The 17,804-nt window shown below is 40.6% G+C and overlaps 1 protein-coding gene across 5 annotated transcripts in view; it reads right to left on the minus strand.

The window, feature by feature from the left end:
* Positions 1 to 16,468, minus strand: part of ctbp2a (C-terminal binding protein 2a) — a 41,158-nt gene extending 24,690 nt beyond the window's left edge. Inside the window, exons 1-3 of one of the 5 annotated variants that reach the window (XM_072689357.1) lie at positions 16,116 to 16,467; positions 9,383 to 9,459; positions 4,352 to 4,513 (exon numbers count right to left, since the gene is read on the minus strand). In XM_072689357.1, coding sequence (XP_072545458.1) covers positions 4,352 to 4,409 — 58 coding nt within the window. In that variant the 5' untranslated portion in view covers positions 4,410 to 4,513; positions 9,383 to 9,459; positions 16,116 to 16,467. Of the gene's footprint in view, positions 1 to 4,351; positions 4,514 to 9,378; positions 9,460 to 16,115 lie in introns of all 5 variants that reach the window. The other 4 variants (XM_072689358.1, XM_072689361.1, XM_072689362.1 and 1 more) reach the window with 4 other exon arrangements.
* Positions 16,469 to 17,804: the final 1,336 nt, after the last annotated feature.

Here is a 17,804-nt window from a genome sequence, read left to right on the forward strand (position 1 = left end):
TACAAACTGTGCAGCAACAGATCGAGCTTCTGTCTCTGACTTTCCATATACAAGGTGGACCAACTTAGTAGGAGCGCCTAATAGAGTGGACAGTGAGTGGATCGACTCATAAAAACACAACACACCAACACGCCACCACCATTTCAGTGTCACTGCAGTGCTGAGAATGACCCTCCTCCCCCAAATAATACCTGCTCTGTGGTGGTCCTGTGGAGTCTTGACCATTGAAGAACAGGGTGAAAGGAGGCTAACAAAGTATGTAGAGTATGTAGAAAGGAGGCCAACTACAGTCTGTAATTACATAACTATAGTGCTACTATAGGGTAATTATACAAATGCTCCCATATGGTAAGTGGAGCTGCTACGATGGACAATGGGTGTACACATTTCTATACCCACATACCAAGGTCAGCATTATGGGCTGCAGGTGTATGCACAAGTATGATGTAGCCCATTCCTCACCAGCTTGCCAGTGGTTATTTGGGCAATTGCCAAAGTGTTTCCAGTTTTACTTAAAGATGAAGATGGCTTAATCCAGTTTGATGTGATCATACCCCACCAGATGTGAAGACACAACGGTAATGAACTTCACTGGATGCAAGTGTTCTGTTTATAAACGCTGAGCACATTTACACAATTAGACAGAATTACTCAGAATTGAGGAAAATGACATGTCCATCAGCATCACCATGGGGGTAGAACAAAGAAAAGGACTGTGACAAATGAGATTTTCTCTCTGGAAAACTTTCAAGAGCAATCAGTGAAAAGGGTGAGTGAGTGAGAGAGAGAGAGAGAGAGAGAGAGAGAGAGAGAGAGAGAGAGAGAGAGAGAGAGAGAGAGAGAGAGAGAAATTAAAGTGAGAGAGTGAAAGAGAAAATAAGCAAGCAGTCAATTACATGTCTGAGCAATGTAAATAATCCAATAGCACTCATAACCTTGGAGACATTCAGTCTTAGTAAGCCTCATCTATCTAGCAGGCCTATGCATGCTGTCGTTTTATGACTAAAAACAAATGTCCTTACATAATACAGAAATCAAAAAATAAGAAGTGGAATTTTGTGACTTCTCAGGAAGACTGACCTGTGACCTCAAGTGGAGGAAGCCAATTGGACATGAATATGCTTGCCAAGAGAGCTTGCTAGATTATTGGCTTCATTAATATCTAATACTAATACTCATTTTCATTGGCTCAAAACAATTAGGCCCAAATCCTTACTTGAGATTTGCATTTGGCTAATTGCTTATAATTTGATTGTCAGGCTGCCATTGTACATAAGGGTCTGTTATAAATTGCTTGTCTGGTTAAATAAATACACAGTTATAATAACTGTTAAATAACAATATGTGGCATATTTCTGAGCATTACTGTCAGTCTAATGTTCTACAAAGGCTTCCTGGCTGGCAGCAATTTGAATTACAATTACAGTTCTCTGAAATGACTTCCTCCCTCTCACACACACTCCAAATAAAATCCAATAATGTTAATCCTCAAGTTGCGTGAACTGAATAGTGATGTAGTCTGGTATTCACGCTTCACCTCATCAAGGAGGACACTCAATTTCAGAGGCTTTACTTCATCGCTACTGTGCTTCTCTTCTGCTGCTGTGATTCTCAGCATCAGTATGAAATTTACAGCATGAAGAAAGGACAATCTGCATACAAAGTCATTTCAAAAATTATGTTGCGTGTGTGTGTGTGTGGGCAGACAAATACACCCATACACAAAACAATCTTCATACATGCTGCACACACACAGTTCTGTGTCTATAACTGACATAGGTGTAACTGCCTCTACTGTCCAGGCAATGGCTTACTACTAGATTTTGAAGCATAGCTGACAAGAGTGTTAGACATGGTGCCAATAGGTTCATGTTTATCTGCTCCAGAGAGGCCTATTCTATTGGCAATATTTCTATATTCTATTGGCAATAGTTGGCATTTGCACAGACCTGTTACACCTCTTCTTTATCTATTTCAGTCTTTTGTTTGTTCTTTACCCTATGCTATATCTACCCTTGCATGTTTGTATGACTGGGTGTGTACTAAAAACAGTTCTTTAAAAAGGTTATTCAGCTTGCTGGATTTTTTCCTGTACTTTATTATACAATACTACATAGAACCCTGTTTGCTTAGAGCATACTGTAAATGCTGCACCAGAGTCTCCAATTAGTAAGCTTTTCATTGCACCATACTGATTTAATGACAATAAAATTGAACTGAACTGAATAGAATAAAGGACACTTTCTAAAGCAAACCCACAAACGCACTCTAGCTCACTCAATAAACTGCTCTGGATCATGTCTTTCTGATGGATAAAGCACACTGCTGAGTTAATCGTCTCTGCTTTTCTGCACTCAGGTTTTTTTTTCTGGTCAGGCTTTTTTGGCAACCGCAACCCCCTCTGGGTCTGTTTGCCACAATCAAATGTAGATGAGATCACTTTCCATTGTAATTAAGCACAAAAGTGGGGACTTGTTTTTGTAGCAAGTCTGCCTTCTCTCTGCATGTCTTTTTTTTTTTTCTATAGCGTTCTGTGTGGTAGCAGATTTTTGTCTTGTGGGCTCTAATGTGAACACAATTTCAGCCATATAACCACTTACTTTAGCAAAACTACACCCAGACTCAACCCAGACCCCGCAAACAATTCTGGCTCTTTGAACGTAGTGGATGTCTGATTTGCTGCTACGTCTTACACGTTTGCATGTTCTAGTGAAATAAATCTCGCTGGACTTTCCTGCCAGTGGCGAAGCAGCATTTAAGTCTCTCGAGGCACATTCCCTCTGCCTGGTTTCCGAACTGCAGCCCTAATTGTTCTGTGCAAAGGGAAAACGAAAGTCTGCCAAATCAGACCTCATCCACTACTTATAGAGGGAGGATCAGTGGTCAAAGTATATAGTTTATATGATCATAATATCAGGCAGTTAAGATGAGCCAAACCATTATAGTCTTTCATTGGAGTGGATGGAAAACACTCCCAGAGGTTCTAGCTGGCAAGTGTGTGTGTCTTTATGTCATGTGTTTAGAAGTTTATGGTCTCGTTACTACATCAGGAACAGCAGAGAGAGAGAGAGAGAAATACTTTAAGAAGGTTTAGATTGAGTTTCATGTGTAAATGCATGCGCGCACACACACACTACACTAAGTCGCCAGTTTATTACATTCACTTACCTGGTATCTACACTTACTGGCCATTTTATTTGGTACACCTATACTCATATGCATAATTACAGACCTATCTGTAGCCCATCTGTGTGTTGACCATGATGCATCAGCCCCCCCGCACATCCCAGAGGGAAGTGACTGGGACCACCACTGACCAAATATTTTTTGGTCACTTGTCCACTCTCAGCAGCAGGTATACCAACATAGCAGTAGCATTGTAGTGTGTGTTGTGCTGGTATGACTGTATCAGGCACAGTGGTTCAGCTGGGGTTTTAGACACTTTAGCGTCACCGCTGGATTAAGGCTGGTCGGCCAACTAAAAGTTGAGTCAACAGAACAGCGGTCCTGTGGTCAGAAACTGACCACTGATGAAGGGCTAGAGCTAGAGTAGCTTTCAATCCCGGTCCTGGAGTACCATTATCTTGCTTGTAGAGTTGTCGTTGTTCTAATACACTCCTTTACCTTATTTAGGGCTTGTTAATTAGTTCAGTCAGTCAGTGTGCTGGGTGCAGGTGAAACTCCACAATGTGCAGAGAACCAGGACTGAGAACTACTGGTCTACAAGACGACAAACTATGAAGAGAAAAAAAAAAAAAAAAAAAAAAAAAAAAGCTGACCTATAGTCTGAACCTACACTATACGGACAAAAGTACTGGGACAGCTAATCATCCATTGCTTTTTCCAAAGGGGTATTAAAGATAATAAAATAAAAACAAATTTTGTTTATTCACTTTTGTTGCAGTAACTGTCTCTACTGTCCAGAAAAGACTTGCTGCTAGATTCTGGTGCACTGTTGTGAGGATCTGATTGCACTCAGCAACAAAATTGTTAGGGAGGTCAGGATGTTGCATGGCCAAGTATTGATTACACTGTTTCACTGCTCCACAGCTCAATAAGGGGCTTGATACCCCTCTAGCTCTTGCTGGTGACAATAGGTTCATGTTCATCTGCTACAGAGTCCTATTCTATTGAAAAAACTTCTCTACAGGGACTACAAGTTGTGGGTGTGCATTTGCACGGTTGCATCAGCTACGGGTAGCTATAAGTAGGTGAACGCATTCATTAGAAGGGTTGTCCACAAACTTTTGGACATATAGCGTTTATGCCTACAGTGAAGGTGTTTTCTATTACAAAGGGATATCTGCAAACAATACAAACACCATCATTAAAAAAGTATGTATAACCTTACCTTCACAGATTCTGTCGATCCTTTGTCGTTTGACTTTGTGTTTGTCAATCAAAGCCATCTTGATGGTGGAGCCCCTTTCCTCCTGGCTAGCTGTACACAGGGCCAAGCCTCAGAATACTACTGCCCCCTCAGTCTGCTGCAGGGCATACCGTCACCTGCCACCTGCACATGCACACACAGGTGGGTCTCATTGAGCAGATAACTTCTGTTCAGACAGTCCATTCTTTCTCACTAACCATTGAGCTCTCGTTTAAGACAGGCCAAAAGGACAACTGTAGTAATTAAATAATCCCACAAGAGGGAGCTATATTACTGTTCCAGCATGACCGCTCCAACTTTGTGAGCTTACACAGACTAAAAGCCATTAAACAAGCATCTTCTCTTTCTATCAGCATTATACTAGGAATCCTTGAGAGAATTTTTAATTCCCTAATAGATATATATTTTATATAAATTCATTGCAAGTCTAGCAGCAGTCTGCAAGTCTGGATTTTGTATTGGATGGTCTGCTTTTATATAGGTCACAGTGTATGAAATTACAAAAGCTAATTTATCAATGATTTTGGCATGCAGTATACATGATGCTAAGAAAAAAAATGTCTTGGCTAATCAACGTCATGCAAGGTAACGAAGAGGGTACATAAACCTGACATTTTTCCAGTTTATTGCTTCAAGAAAAATGTAATACTGTGTCATGGTAAATATTGTGTAGGGAAGATCCAACTGATTTTCCAGCTGAAGAGTGAGGAGCATCTGATCAGTACAAAAAATGGTGAGTCAGACTCTCTTTCTCTCTCTCACACACACACACACACACACACACACACACACACACACACACACACACACACACACACACACACACACACTGCCAGTGATTTAAGATTTTGTGCCCTCTCAGTCAACCTGTAAGTGATCACAACACAAGCCCCACATGCACTCCGAAATACTAAACCATTATACAAAAGCCTGCCTCAAGTCCAGCCATTATGCTGGAGGCCAAATATCAGTCATTCAGAGCAGAGAGTGGCACCATAATAGAGCTTTTTATCACGGACCTCTGTCATCAACATAAATAACAAACTCTGCTCCTCTGAATGCCTTGCTGTCTGACTCCATTCCTCACCCGCTCCCCACATTTCACTCACTGACTGTAAGCCATAAACTCAACAAGCCTCTGGTATCCATTATTTTTGCCTCTGACTGCATTTCTTTCACGTATACTACCAGAGTGAGACACATCACAACAGCCCAGCTCATATAACAGCATCACGTGCCATTAACTGCAATATTCCTCAGTCATTTATCATCGGACAGACAGAAAATACAAATTTATTTAGATCATTCATATGCGAATAGTAAGCCGGAATCATTCAGCTACATTGATAATCATTAGTGTAGTAACATGAACTTGTGTCTCCAAAATCTGAACTTTATAGGAGCAGGATTTCACAGCAGAAAATTGCCCAGAATACCACATTCTTTCCCAGACTCTTCCCACAGTGCATCCTGGTACCATCATTTCCCCAGGTTAATGGTGCACAGTCATCTATGTGATATAAAAGGAGAAAAAGGAATCTTCATATTAGTTGACCCTCTTGCATGGCTCCAGAATCTAGTTGCGACATTCTTTGTGTCAGCTGTAGTGCAATTTTAATGATGGTGGACAGGTGTTAGCATAGGCATATGACTTAGGGTCTTCATGTTTGACCAGTTCTCCTTTTACAACTACATCAGACCATATCAACTAGAAGAACAAGAACTATTCAGTCACCACTGAACACATCCCAGACCTTAAGATGTGCCATTATGAGACAGTCTGCATTATTTGCTTCATCTTTAAGTGGTAATAATGTTTTGGCTCATCAGCGCATGTTAATGTAATATGCCTGATGTGACAACTGTAATACATGTTAATTTTATTCCAATTAATTCTGGACCAGTTGTACTGGTCCATTTGTCATGAAGTGCTTACACAATGTAAAGGACAGCTGGTGATTCGGATTGGGTGGAAATAATAACAGTAATAAATATACAAGGTTTTAATGGGACCGTAATGTTATGGTGAATTTTTATAGACTAAGCTGCTGTGGTGAAGGTTAAAGGTTACAGAAGAACAATAAAAACCACAAACAGCACTTTCACATTTGTGTTGCGCAGTAGGCAGTGTGTCAGAATTCAAAACTCTTCTCAAGTTCTCAGCTTGTTAACACCTTCCAACAGGCCACTAATTAGCAGCAGGGGTCCTCACAGCTCAATCAGTGCAATTTGCTAGTGTGTACTGCTCGGCTAACACTACAGGTTAGAGGAACAGTAGGCAGGAAAACCTGTCAACACAAACAGCATGCAGATTTAACAAGGTACAAAATGTGTGAACAACAAAGATCTCCTTGTAAAAGAGATATTAGAAATATGGGACATTCGCACTCTCGCTGGGTGTAAAGAATCTGAAGATGAAGATTGTAACTATCACCTTCACCACAGCTTTGCAACCTTGATCCTGGAGCACCCCCTGTCAAGCACATTTTTGCTTTTCCCTGCTGTAGCACACCCACTTAAAGCCAGAACGAGCTTGTTAATTAGCTGAGTAGTTGGATCAGGCAAGCCGGGAGCTGGAAAAAACATTAAAAGTGCAGAGCAGGGGGTACTCAAGGTCCAGAACTCCTTACGAACATGCCTTAAACCATGACCTACTAAAGGTTGGAAGTTCTCAGAGAGGTCATTTTGCAAAAAGGAAATTGTCTTAAATGCATACATATTAAGGAAAAGAAATCCATTAAAAAAATTCTGAAAAAAGGGCTTTTGAAGAGGTTCTCGTGGCAGTGATGGAAATAGTAGTCTGGAGCATTTAGAGCCACAAAATTATATTTAATTTATCTATTTCATACAATGGTCAATAGTCCCTGGTTTAGCATAGTTTAATGGTGAAGTTTTGGTCCAAAATATATTTTTAAAATTGACACAGCCCAATGATACCAAAACACACTTTTAGCATCATCGATATTATGCATACACTCTACCAATGCACAACGCAATGCAATTTGTTTAGATCATTCATATGCAAATAGTAAGCAGGAAGCATTCAGCTACATTACTAATCATTAGTGTAGTAGCATGAACTTTATAGGGAAAATAAAGGAAAGTACGTCTTTGACTTCTCCGTATTCAAAGTAGTTTAGATTTTATGTAGTGGATCAGTTAAGACATGTCTGGCGTTTTTAGCTGTGCAAAGTGCTTTTATCCAGGTTTTATAGATAACAGCACACCACAAACAGTGTGTCAGAAACCACAGAAGCAAATCTATCTGGGATTACTTAACAACCCACTTAACAAGTGTGTACAATGACTTAGGCATGCAGTGGGTACAGTGTTGATTTATAAAGGCTTCTCATTAGAAACTTTAGCCTTGCTGCTCCAGTGCAAAAAAGATGCCTCAAACACCCAACAGCTGTCTTAGCTGATCAAATATGTCTAGGGTGTAAATGTGCCATTTCACCAAAGAACTGCTTTAATAGATTTTACAAAACTAACTAATCTAAGGAGGAAATGTGTTCAGTTCATTTCTGCCATCATAGACAACCCTTGTTTTGCTCAAAATGTGCTCATCTGTGAGCGGCTGGGACGTGGGAGTGTGGGCTGGCATCTTCTCCAGAAAAAGGGTGGAGAACACATGCTCAATCCAACAGCGAGACAAGGAGTCTGGGCACGAAAACACAAGAGGAGGGTTGGCGACGCGCTTCGTCTAAAGCGGTTTCTTAATAGACCTATCCTTTACATAAACATCAATAAAGTCCTCAACTTCCTCCCTTTCATATTACTCTCATCTGAAAGAAAACCATGCATGACATTAAAGGAAGAAGCTATTATTGCAGTCTTACTGTCTGGCTACATGTTAGTAATCTGGCAAGATGTTAATGAGACGATTGGGATAATGTAGATGCCACGCTACATACAGATGGGACCGTTCTTGGAACCGGGGGGTAAAATTGATACATAAACATTTATTGAAGATTATTAAGATTGAACTACATTGACCTGGATTAGCATTACATATAAGGATATTAAAATTGACCAACTTTTCTGTAGAATCATTTCTGTAGAAACATGCATAAAATTTAGACATTTTAGCACAATATTCATATTCACCTAAACATTCTGCACTTTTGGAGTTCAATAAACAAAATCATCATATAATTGGCTTAAAAAACTGGTCAAACCCAAATATCTCTCCAATGCAGAAACACTTTTAACTGAACAATTACACAATCATTGTGCATCCCTGATGCTAAAGTGGTGATAATTTGAGATTACAGCTTTGAATGGAAATATTATTAATGTTGTTTATATATCTCAAAGGGTGGGCAGTTGTTTTTCAGGGGGGACACAAAGAGATCACCTGTATCCACTTCAAAGCCGTGCCTGTGTTTTAAAGTGCTCTCTCCTACAGAGCATGAATTACAGCTGTCCCATTCACCAACCTGCTGCTTTGATTTATCTGCACCTGTGAGCATGTGTCTGTGCGAGAAAGAGAGAAACAATGACGGCTCCGCTGCGTTTTGTGATTGATATGTCTGAGCGCCCACTTCCTGCGGCTCCAGAGTGTGATGCTGCACTCAGTCCTGTTAGTTTGTGTGCAATTTATTATACTGTTTTACAATACAATGCCATAGCTCAATATTAAATACTTTGTGGAGGTGATAACAGATAGAGCTAATCATCAGGCTCCACAGAGGTTCCATCATGTCCAACATATTTACAAATTTACATACCGACTGTGGACTTTAAAGCTGATTTGTTGCCACTGATCATTTTGTGTGTGTGTGTGTATATATATATATATATATATATATATATCATTGACATTTCAAAAGAGCTCAGCACTGCTTTGTTGAGGTGCCACTTTAGGTATGCATATGCTTTTCCCTCTCCCTGCAGAGGGAAATCACTGCAAGCATGAATCTTAAGCAGTGTTTTCATCCAGGGACATTTGAAATGCCATTGCCAATAAAAACCTGCAACAGACTCACCCACCTTCTTCAGTATGTCAAGAAGAAAAGCTGCGATATCACCGAACCACACCCAGCGCAACGCCTCCTCCAGTGCTCAGACTGCAGAAAAAGCAGAGTGGCAAATTCACATTTCAGATAAACAGACATAAGCTCAGAATCTGCCACTGCTTCACTAAAACTAATAAATATTAATGTGCTGACTTTATCACAAACTGACCTTCTGAGCAGGAACACAGAAGGAAAACAACGCTTTTTTTCAACTGAAAGCTTGAAACTGTAAACATAGGGTCTATATTCACTCATTACTGCTTCGCACTCCTCCCACACAGTGTGCCTTGCTGTCTATCACATTGTCTTTTAGTCCCTCACTTACACATACAAACACAACCTACAACAATCGTGCAATCGGATGTGTTAGATTTGAAATTCTCCAGCACATTAGACAGAAGATCCATCTAATACTTTTACTCATTCCTTGACATGTTAATTAGGAATCATTAAACAGGCATAAAGGAGACTAAGATGATATTTCCCAAAGCCTTTTAAGCCAGATATCAAGCCTGTTTAATAGTAGAAAAGGTGTAAAAGGATCTTTCAATAAGAACGTCTTTCACTCATTCCTTATTCAGTCATTAAACAAGTATAAATGTGTCTAGGGGATGTTTCACAAAGTGAGGACAGTAATCACTCTGGGCTGAAGCTATCCAGTTCTACTGAGCTTTGTCAAAGACCCTGCGGGTATCCCTCAACCCACTTGATGACAGAAACACAGTGTGCAGGGGTGACCTCTCCTTGACCTTCGGCTGACATTCTGACAAATCGCCTGCATAACAAAGATGATGATATTGTGGTAAAATTGTAGGCTCAGCTTTTGATTTACTCATAACAAGCAGAATTTAGCTGCAACACAACTTCGATCCCCTACATTTTCTCCCAACTCGGAGGTAGCTAGGTTTCACCAGTGGCGTTCCACTTCAGCAAAAGGCAGAATCACATTCAGGTCCAGAAGAACTCAACCCATTTCTGTGGGCTCATCGCAAAATAACACATAAAAAAATTATGACATCAATTATACATGAAAAGCATGTAGCCTCACTGTACACCCTATTAGACCATGCCTTGTATATAAAAGTCTGGGTTTGCATCTACCCGCAGAATCTCTGCTCCCAATGGCAACACAGAGTTTCACCACTGTTTGAGGCAGCTAATTGGAAGAAGGAAGAAGGAAAAAGGAAAAAATAAAAAACAATCACAATCACCTTTCTCTAAGTACACGGACCAATGAACACCAACAGATAGGCAGTCAAACGGGCAGATTTAATCAAAATCTTTATTGCAAGTTCGGCAAGACGTTGCCCAAAAAGTGCACAATTTTGAGTTCAGTGAAAGCCTGCTGCAGCTCACTAATGCTGTAAATGAGGGTTACCGGACATTCTCTTTTTCCTGGACATGTCCTGTTTTGGGGATTTTGCATTGATTGCACAGCAGCGTTTGTTTATACAGTCGCCACACATTCAATGTGCAGATTTACAGCTTTAAACGCACCTGCCTTCTGTACCGGGCATCTACATGCAGCCGCTGGTTAACTGCTTTCTACCACAGACTAAAATACCTGAACCTGATGCCTCAGTTTGACTTTACTTGGCTTTTTATGATTTGATGTAGTTGTTCATATTTTTTATGTAGTGTAAAATGAGGTAAAAGAAAACATTTTATTATTATTATTATTATTATTACTTGTGAGACACTCAAGTTGAAATGAAAGGCCATATAGGCTTTTAAGGCTGTTTATTAGTTTCGGTAAATGAGTAAATGTATTAATGTATTAAGTATTAATGTTGACTAATGTAGTTGCCTTATTTGCCTCCCTTCTATCCTAATACATTCACCACGGTCCTACAGGTCCTTCAAGTCTACCTGAAGCCCCCTTCCCCCACCACAACAGCCTAACCATGACGGACACCCGTGTGCAGTGTCCTCTTTTTCGAAAACCAAAATATGGTCACCCCAATGTAAATAACTGTTTTCAGAAAGCAATTTCTGCACTTGCTGCTCACTGCTCATGTTCCTACTCTGATTGCGCGTTGTGGCATTTCTACAGCTGCCTTAAGATAGGTAGGACTTGATATCTTCCAGAGATGTGAGCTAGTGCAGTTAGCTATCTGAGGAGAAAGCATCAGAACACACAGCACTGACAAGGATCATGAAACATTTATTAGGACATGTGGTCATACTATAGCTCTAACTGAGGCTGTGCCTAGTGCTAAAGTGTTAGTTAGACCCGATCAGAAGCCATTTGTCAGTCGTTGTGTCTCTAGCACACTTTAGCCTAAAGTACTAATGATATAGAACTCTACATATCTTTAATACTTAAGAGCAGTACATCTGAATCTGGGTACCATTTAATCTAGATGGCTCTTTTTATAGCAGACATGGTCCCAAAACATTTTAAAGAAAGTCAAAGTGATGAGGAAAACTGCCTACAGAGTCTCCGAAGGAAATACTGAGGAACCACAGGAGCCAACACTCTAAAGGGGAATCCATCCTGCTTCAGGCAATACTGGATAGAAGCGGGTAGTAAAGGCTTTCATATCACACAGATCATGAAATGATGCAGACACTCACAATGGGCTGATCTGCCACACAGCCATGAGGAGAGATATTTATATGCATACACAGCTTTGAGATGCTGAAGGCACAAAACAAGCAACTTGATGTGGGCAATACAGCTAACATATAACATTACAACACTTGATGTTTTCACTATATAATATTACCACAAAATTAGTTTTGCTGAGATTCAATCAACTCAAAAAAGGTAGAGTACAGCCAATTAGAACAGAGGGCATTTACATGCATCATTCTTAAAGGTGCAGCAACAAAAATAGACTTATTCTAAAGGATAATGACAGATTAATAAATAATCATGTAGAAATTAACCTTGACAGTTTTTGGTACTCCAAGTGGACCACAGAGACAAACAACACTGCTGTTGCTCATTATTTTATCAGTGGTGATCTCCACAATATGCTCAGATAGGCATGTGTCATTAAAGCATATTATCTTACTGTCCACCCTCACACCCGCCAATCAAACCCAAACAGTGTAAGGTGCACCTCTCTCAATACTCAACAGCAATGTGCCTGCGGGGTGGGGTTGGGAGGTCATTTTTCGAATCTTAAATGAGAGGAGGACTAAAAGATTGACACCAGGGATAAAAGATCAGGACCCATACGAATGGCTGAAATATTAACCACAAAAGACATGTTGCTCAGCCTGACCCTCCTGTGGTTTTGCTGTTCAACTCCTCCTGACTGAAACGAAGCAGCATGGCACTGAGCATCTCCATCTGTCTCTACATGCAGGGGTCCGCTGGCCCCTTTTCCTCATCTGCGTGTGCACAAGTGTGTGTGTGTGCGTGTGTGTGTGTGCGCGCGTTAGCAAGAGAGAGATAGAATATCAAAGAGACTGTTCAACCCTATTACCCCAGACTCATCACATTGCAAGCTCAGGGAGAAAAATCAGAGCTATTGAAATAATTTTACACAGAGCTCTGAATGACATTAGCGCTGAATGTTTCCTCTTGGGCCACATGCCAAGCTGTAATTTCATACCAATTATCTCTCTGTAAAGCAATATTAAAAAATCCTTCAAGTCGAATTCCTCTAGCCTTTGAAAAGATCTTGGCATATTACTCTAGAGAATACTGAACAGGAAAAGTGAACATGCACTAAATATGTTATTAGAAATTAGGTAAATGAATAACATTTATAGTTGTGTGGCTCAAGGGTCTGCAAAATTTCACTGCTCACAAGAAAAAGCACAAGTCAAGATCTGCATAGGGTTAAAGGGGCCTTTTAACTATACTAACTAAAGAGGGCTCTTATTTTAACACTGGTATATAAGGTAAAAATACCTTATTATTGATAAGTTGCATTATTTAATTATCCTCCATGGACTTTTGAAGAAAACATTCACTGTTCTGTTTATCTGTAATTGGGAAACAGTAATGTGGTGAGAAGGCCCTCAAGTCGCTTCAAAAATGCTAAAATGACTTAAAAAAATCTTAATAATAAAATATTTTACAATGACTTTTATTAGGAGTTAAGAATGTTTTCTATAACGCCCCTGAAGCTGTTATTTTGGTGACTGTTAATTTGTGTTCACATTGTTGCATTAGTTTTTTTTTGTTTTTGCTTTTTTACAATGTTACATTTTTATTTGATATGGGGAAAAAATACTTTAAACACTTCATCAGATCACAATTAGTAATGCTGGTAAACTGAATGTAGTTCAGCAAATTTCTAAAACTATTATTTTTAGCTTGAATAGTCTAGTTCTTTGAATAGTCTGTCTGTGTTTTGTGTATTCTTAAAAATGTCCAAGTACCCCAATATACTATTTGTGCCATATCACCCAGTCCTAGTTTGAAGACATAATAATCATCTCATATCGTTTTCAAAGACAATTCAGTGAAATATATATTGTATCCATCAACAGTCAGCGCAATTCATGTTGAAGTGACTCGGCCTGTGCTGCAGTGACACTCTTCGCAAGTGCAAATGGCCTCAGAAAAATGTGCATAGAAATACACACAAATGAACCAGTGAAGGCAGGACGAATTCCGTCTTTCATGTTTGTAGATTAGCGTCTTCCCTCCCACCCCCCCACCCCCGAACAAGAGGAAATCATAAATATTAAAGAGCATTTTCCTGCCTCAGTGATAGTCCTTGTCCGTCTTCATGGGCAGTCATGTGATTGCATGCGTGATGTGTTACTGCCTCAGGGATGGTAAAGAGGGGGGTATTTGCAGATGGGACTGGGAAAGGGGTGGGTGTGTGTGTGTGTGTGTGTATGTATGTGTGTGTGTGTGTGTTTTAAAATCAAGGTCACCTGTCATTTCACCGTAACATACAATTGTGAATACGTATAGCCTATAACAATGCCCCTTCTTTCATAGAAAGAGCAGAATGCTCTCTCCTCAGGCTATGAGAAAAAAGTGTTTACCAACAAGCTACTTCTGAAAGGCTTCACAGTACACTGGTCAAGTCTTATTACTCACGGTTAATAGACACACTGAAAGTTGTCTAGTGTGTAGCTAAAACTGGTTCACAGTTTACAGTGGTGGTGTTTACCAGAGACATCTCAATGAACAAGGTGGGACCACCACAGAGACCACAGTAGAAGACTGAGCAAAAAACACTAGAGTCCTTTAAGGATTCCAAAATACTTTCAACACTTCTTGTTAGGGGTGTGAAAAATGTTGCTATCAGAATACTAAACATTTCTCTTCATTAACATCTTGTTGAATTTTTAATCATAAAACTAGCATTCTAAACCATGTGAGCCAAGCGTATCCTTAAAACATTACATTAATAACTAAAGAAATAAGTTATAAATAAATTAAATACATTAAAACATGAAATGCAAAAGTATGAATACATACATTTAATATATTAATATACACAAATTCATTTATTCATGGATTAATTAGGTAATTAAAGAAATGTAAAAGCTTCTGGCATTTGGTTTATACTTCATCTACACTGTTGGTTATAGGTATTGTAACAGCATGGAGCTATTAATAACATCATTCCAAACTTACTGAATATTAAATGTTGATAACTTAAGATTATATTTTTTACACAGACAAAAACTAACTTTTCAGACATCCATCAACAGTTGTTATTGTGATGGTTCGATGTCTAGAACAAGACTGAGTGTAACCAAAACCTCAAATATGGGTGGTACTGAAACACAGCACCTCAACTACCAGCACACTATTCTCGGTTGACCTTGGCGTTCTTTTGAAAAAGTGACTCACAAAAACATCAATAATTCACACAGAGTTCCTCCCACTCCAGACAAAGTTGATCAGCCAAGATATGACTGTTGATTGCTTCTTTAGTTCTGCACTGGACTTCCATTATTCCTTAGCTTCATTAGATCCAGTGCCAAACTAGTACTAGTGAAAACTACTACTACGAGACTGCAGGCATGTCTCTGCTTATGAAACAGAGGGGAAACTATTTGATATTGATTCCTGGTTCTTCTCCTGGAGATCTGCCTCCTGGGGTTTCACCTCAAGGCAAAGTCTAACTCATTCAGCTAATCAAGGACTTCTGGACACGGTAATTAGACGGATCAGCTGCGGTTGATTAGGGTTGGAGCTAAAGTCATGTGCAGGGCTGGTCACCAGACTTCCTTAAGTTCATCTGGACTCAGCTGAACATTGTAATGTTCAGGACTCGGGATCATTCAACCAACCAACCAATAAATAAATAAATATACATACATACTTGAGAAAACTCTGCACGGTGCAATCAAGCTAGCCACCAAAGGTTAGCCATTTTTCCTAGCCGAGTCTAACCTGTTGTGGAAGCGTTGCTTTGTTGTTGAACTGTACTCCTCGACCACACACACACACACACACACACACACACACACACACACACACACACACAGAGCACAGGCGAAACACCCCCATGCCATTTCATGTCTAATATGCAGCTTCATAGCTGCAAACTATAAGCTTACAAGTAGACTATGTCTAACCGCCCAGCTGACCCTGAACCAGCTTCCTGCCCCCATCTCCGTGCCTTCATGGCGCAGGCAGAGCGGGGTAAACCACACACATACATGCACGCGCGCGCGCGGACGGTCGGTCGGTCATGCACCACTATGGTCCTTCTAGTCAAACAACCGCCACCGCCAAGCCACTGGTGTTTAAATGAATGCTCAAAAGCAGGTCTTACCTCAGTCCCAGGTGGCTCTGCACGGTTGATGGTGGTAAACACGTTCCTCTGTGTACCCTAATAACAATCACCCATTTACAATAGCGCCCCGCGTGCGGGATAATGCTAGCCTGGGAAACTTAACCCGCTGGCACTGAGAAAGTAAAACCGGGGCTAACTGATTGATAGCGGCCCCGATGAGAAGCGCGCGGTCCGGATTCAGCAGCTGCTTTGCTGTAAGGGGGTTTAATGGGCAGCGGATTTGATCAGTGTGCTGGACCTGGCCGCGAAGCTATTCTTTTGGCTGCTCGGTTTCATCTTGTCCACTTGCAGCAGCAGCAGGAGCAGCAGCAGGAGCACTGAGGGGCAATGTTTCTCATTCTTCTCCTGCTCTTCAGAGAGGCGGAGCTTAAACACTTTCTCCAGTCTGCCAGTCCTGTCCTCTTCTCTCCTCTCCTCTCCTGTCCTCTCCTGTCCTCTCTTCTCTTCTCTTCTCTTCTCCTCTCCTCTCCTCTCTTCTCCTCTCTTCTCTTCTCTTCTCTTCTCTTCTCTTCTCTTCTCCTCTCCTCTCCTCTCTTCTCTTCTCCTCTCTTCTCTTCTCCTCTCTTCTCCTCTCTTCTCTTCTCTTCTCTTCTCCTCTCCTGTCCTCTCTTCTCCTCTCTTCTCTTCTCTTCTCTTCTCCTCTCCTGTCCTCTCCTGTCCTCTCTTCTCTTCTCTTCTCTTCTCCTCTCCTCTCCTCTCCTCTCCTCTCTTCTCTTCTCTTCTCTTCTCCTCTCTTCTCCTCTCTTCTCTTCTCTTCTCTTCTCTTCTCCTCTCTTCTCTTCTCTTCTCTTCTCTTCTCCTCTCCTCTCTTCTCTTCTCCTCTCTTCTCTTCTCTTCTCTTCTCTTCTCTTCTCCTCTCTTCTCCTCTCTTCTCTTCTCTTCTCTTCTCTTCTCCTCTCCTCTCCTCTCCTCTCTTCTCTTCTCTTCTCTTCTCTTCTCCTGTCTTCTCCTCTCCTCTCTTCTCTTCTCTTCTCCTCTCTTCTCCTCTCTTCTCCTCTCCTCTCTTCTCCTCTCTTCTCTTCTCTTCTCTTCTCTTCTCCTCTCTTCTCCTCTCCTCTCTTCTCCTCTCTTCTCTTCTCTTCTCTTCTCTTCTCTTCTCCTCTCCTCTCCTCTCCTCTCCTCTCCTCTCTTCTCTTCTCTTCTCTTCTCTTCTCTTCTATTCTCTTCTCTTCTCTTCTCTTCTCTTCTCTTCTCCTCTCCTCTCCTCTCCTCTCTTCTCTTCTCTTCTCCTCTCCTCTCCTCTCTTCTCTTCTCTTCTCCTCTCTTCTCTTCTCCTCTCTTCTCCTCTCCTCTCTTCTCCTCTCTTCTCTTCTCTTCTCTTCTCCTCTCCTCTCCTCTCCTCTCTCCGAGAGAGCTTTCCAGCAAATAGATGCAACTGAAAAGTGCAGAAAGCCCATATTTTTCTCGTGATCACAGCTTATTTTTCTAAGGATCTCGAGATAACATGCATTGTTTATATAATGTCTTTTTCTTATGATCTCTGGATAACAAAAGTTATGCTCTTGTGATAATTTACTCTTCTTGAGAAAACACATAGAAGATGTAATCTTTGCAAATCAATTTATCTCAAGATCATTGGAAAACATTACATACATTTATTATTATTGCGTTTTCCACTACTTTATTTTTCAGCCTGATTGAAAAAGCATAATACCAAGGCTTATATAG

This window comes from Salminus brasiliensis, chromosome 10, assembly GCF_030463535.1.
Source record: "Salminus brasiliensis chromosome 10, fSalBra1.hap2, whole genome shotgun sequence".
NCBI lineage: Eukaryota > Metazoa > Chordata > Actinopteri > Characiformes > Bryconidae > Salminus > Salminus brasiliensis.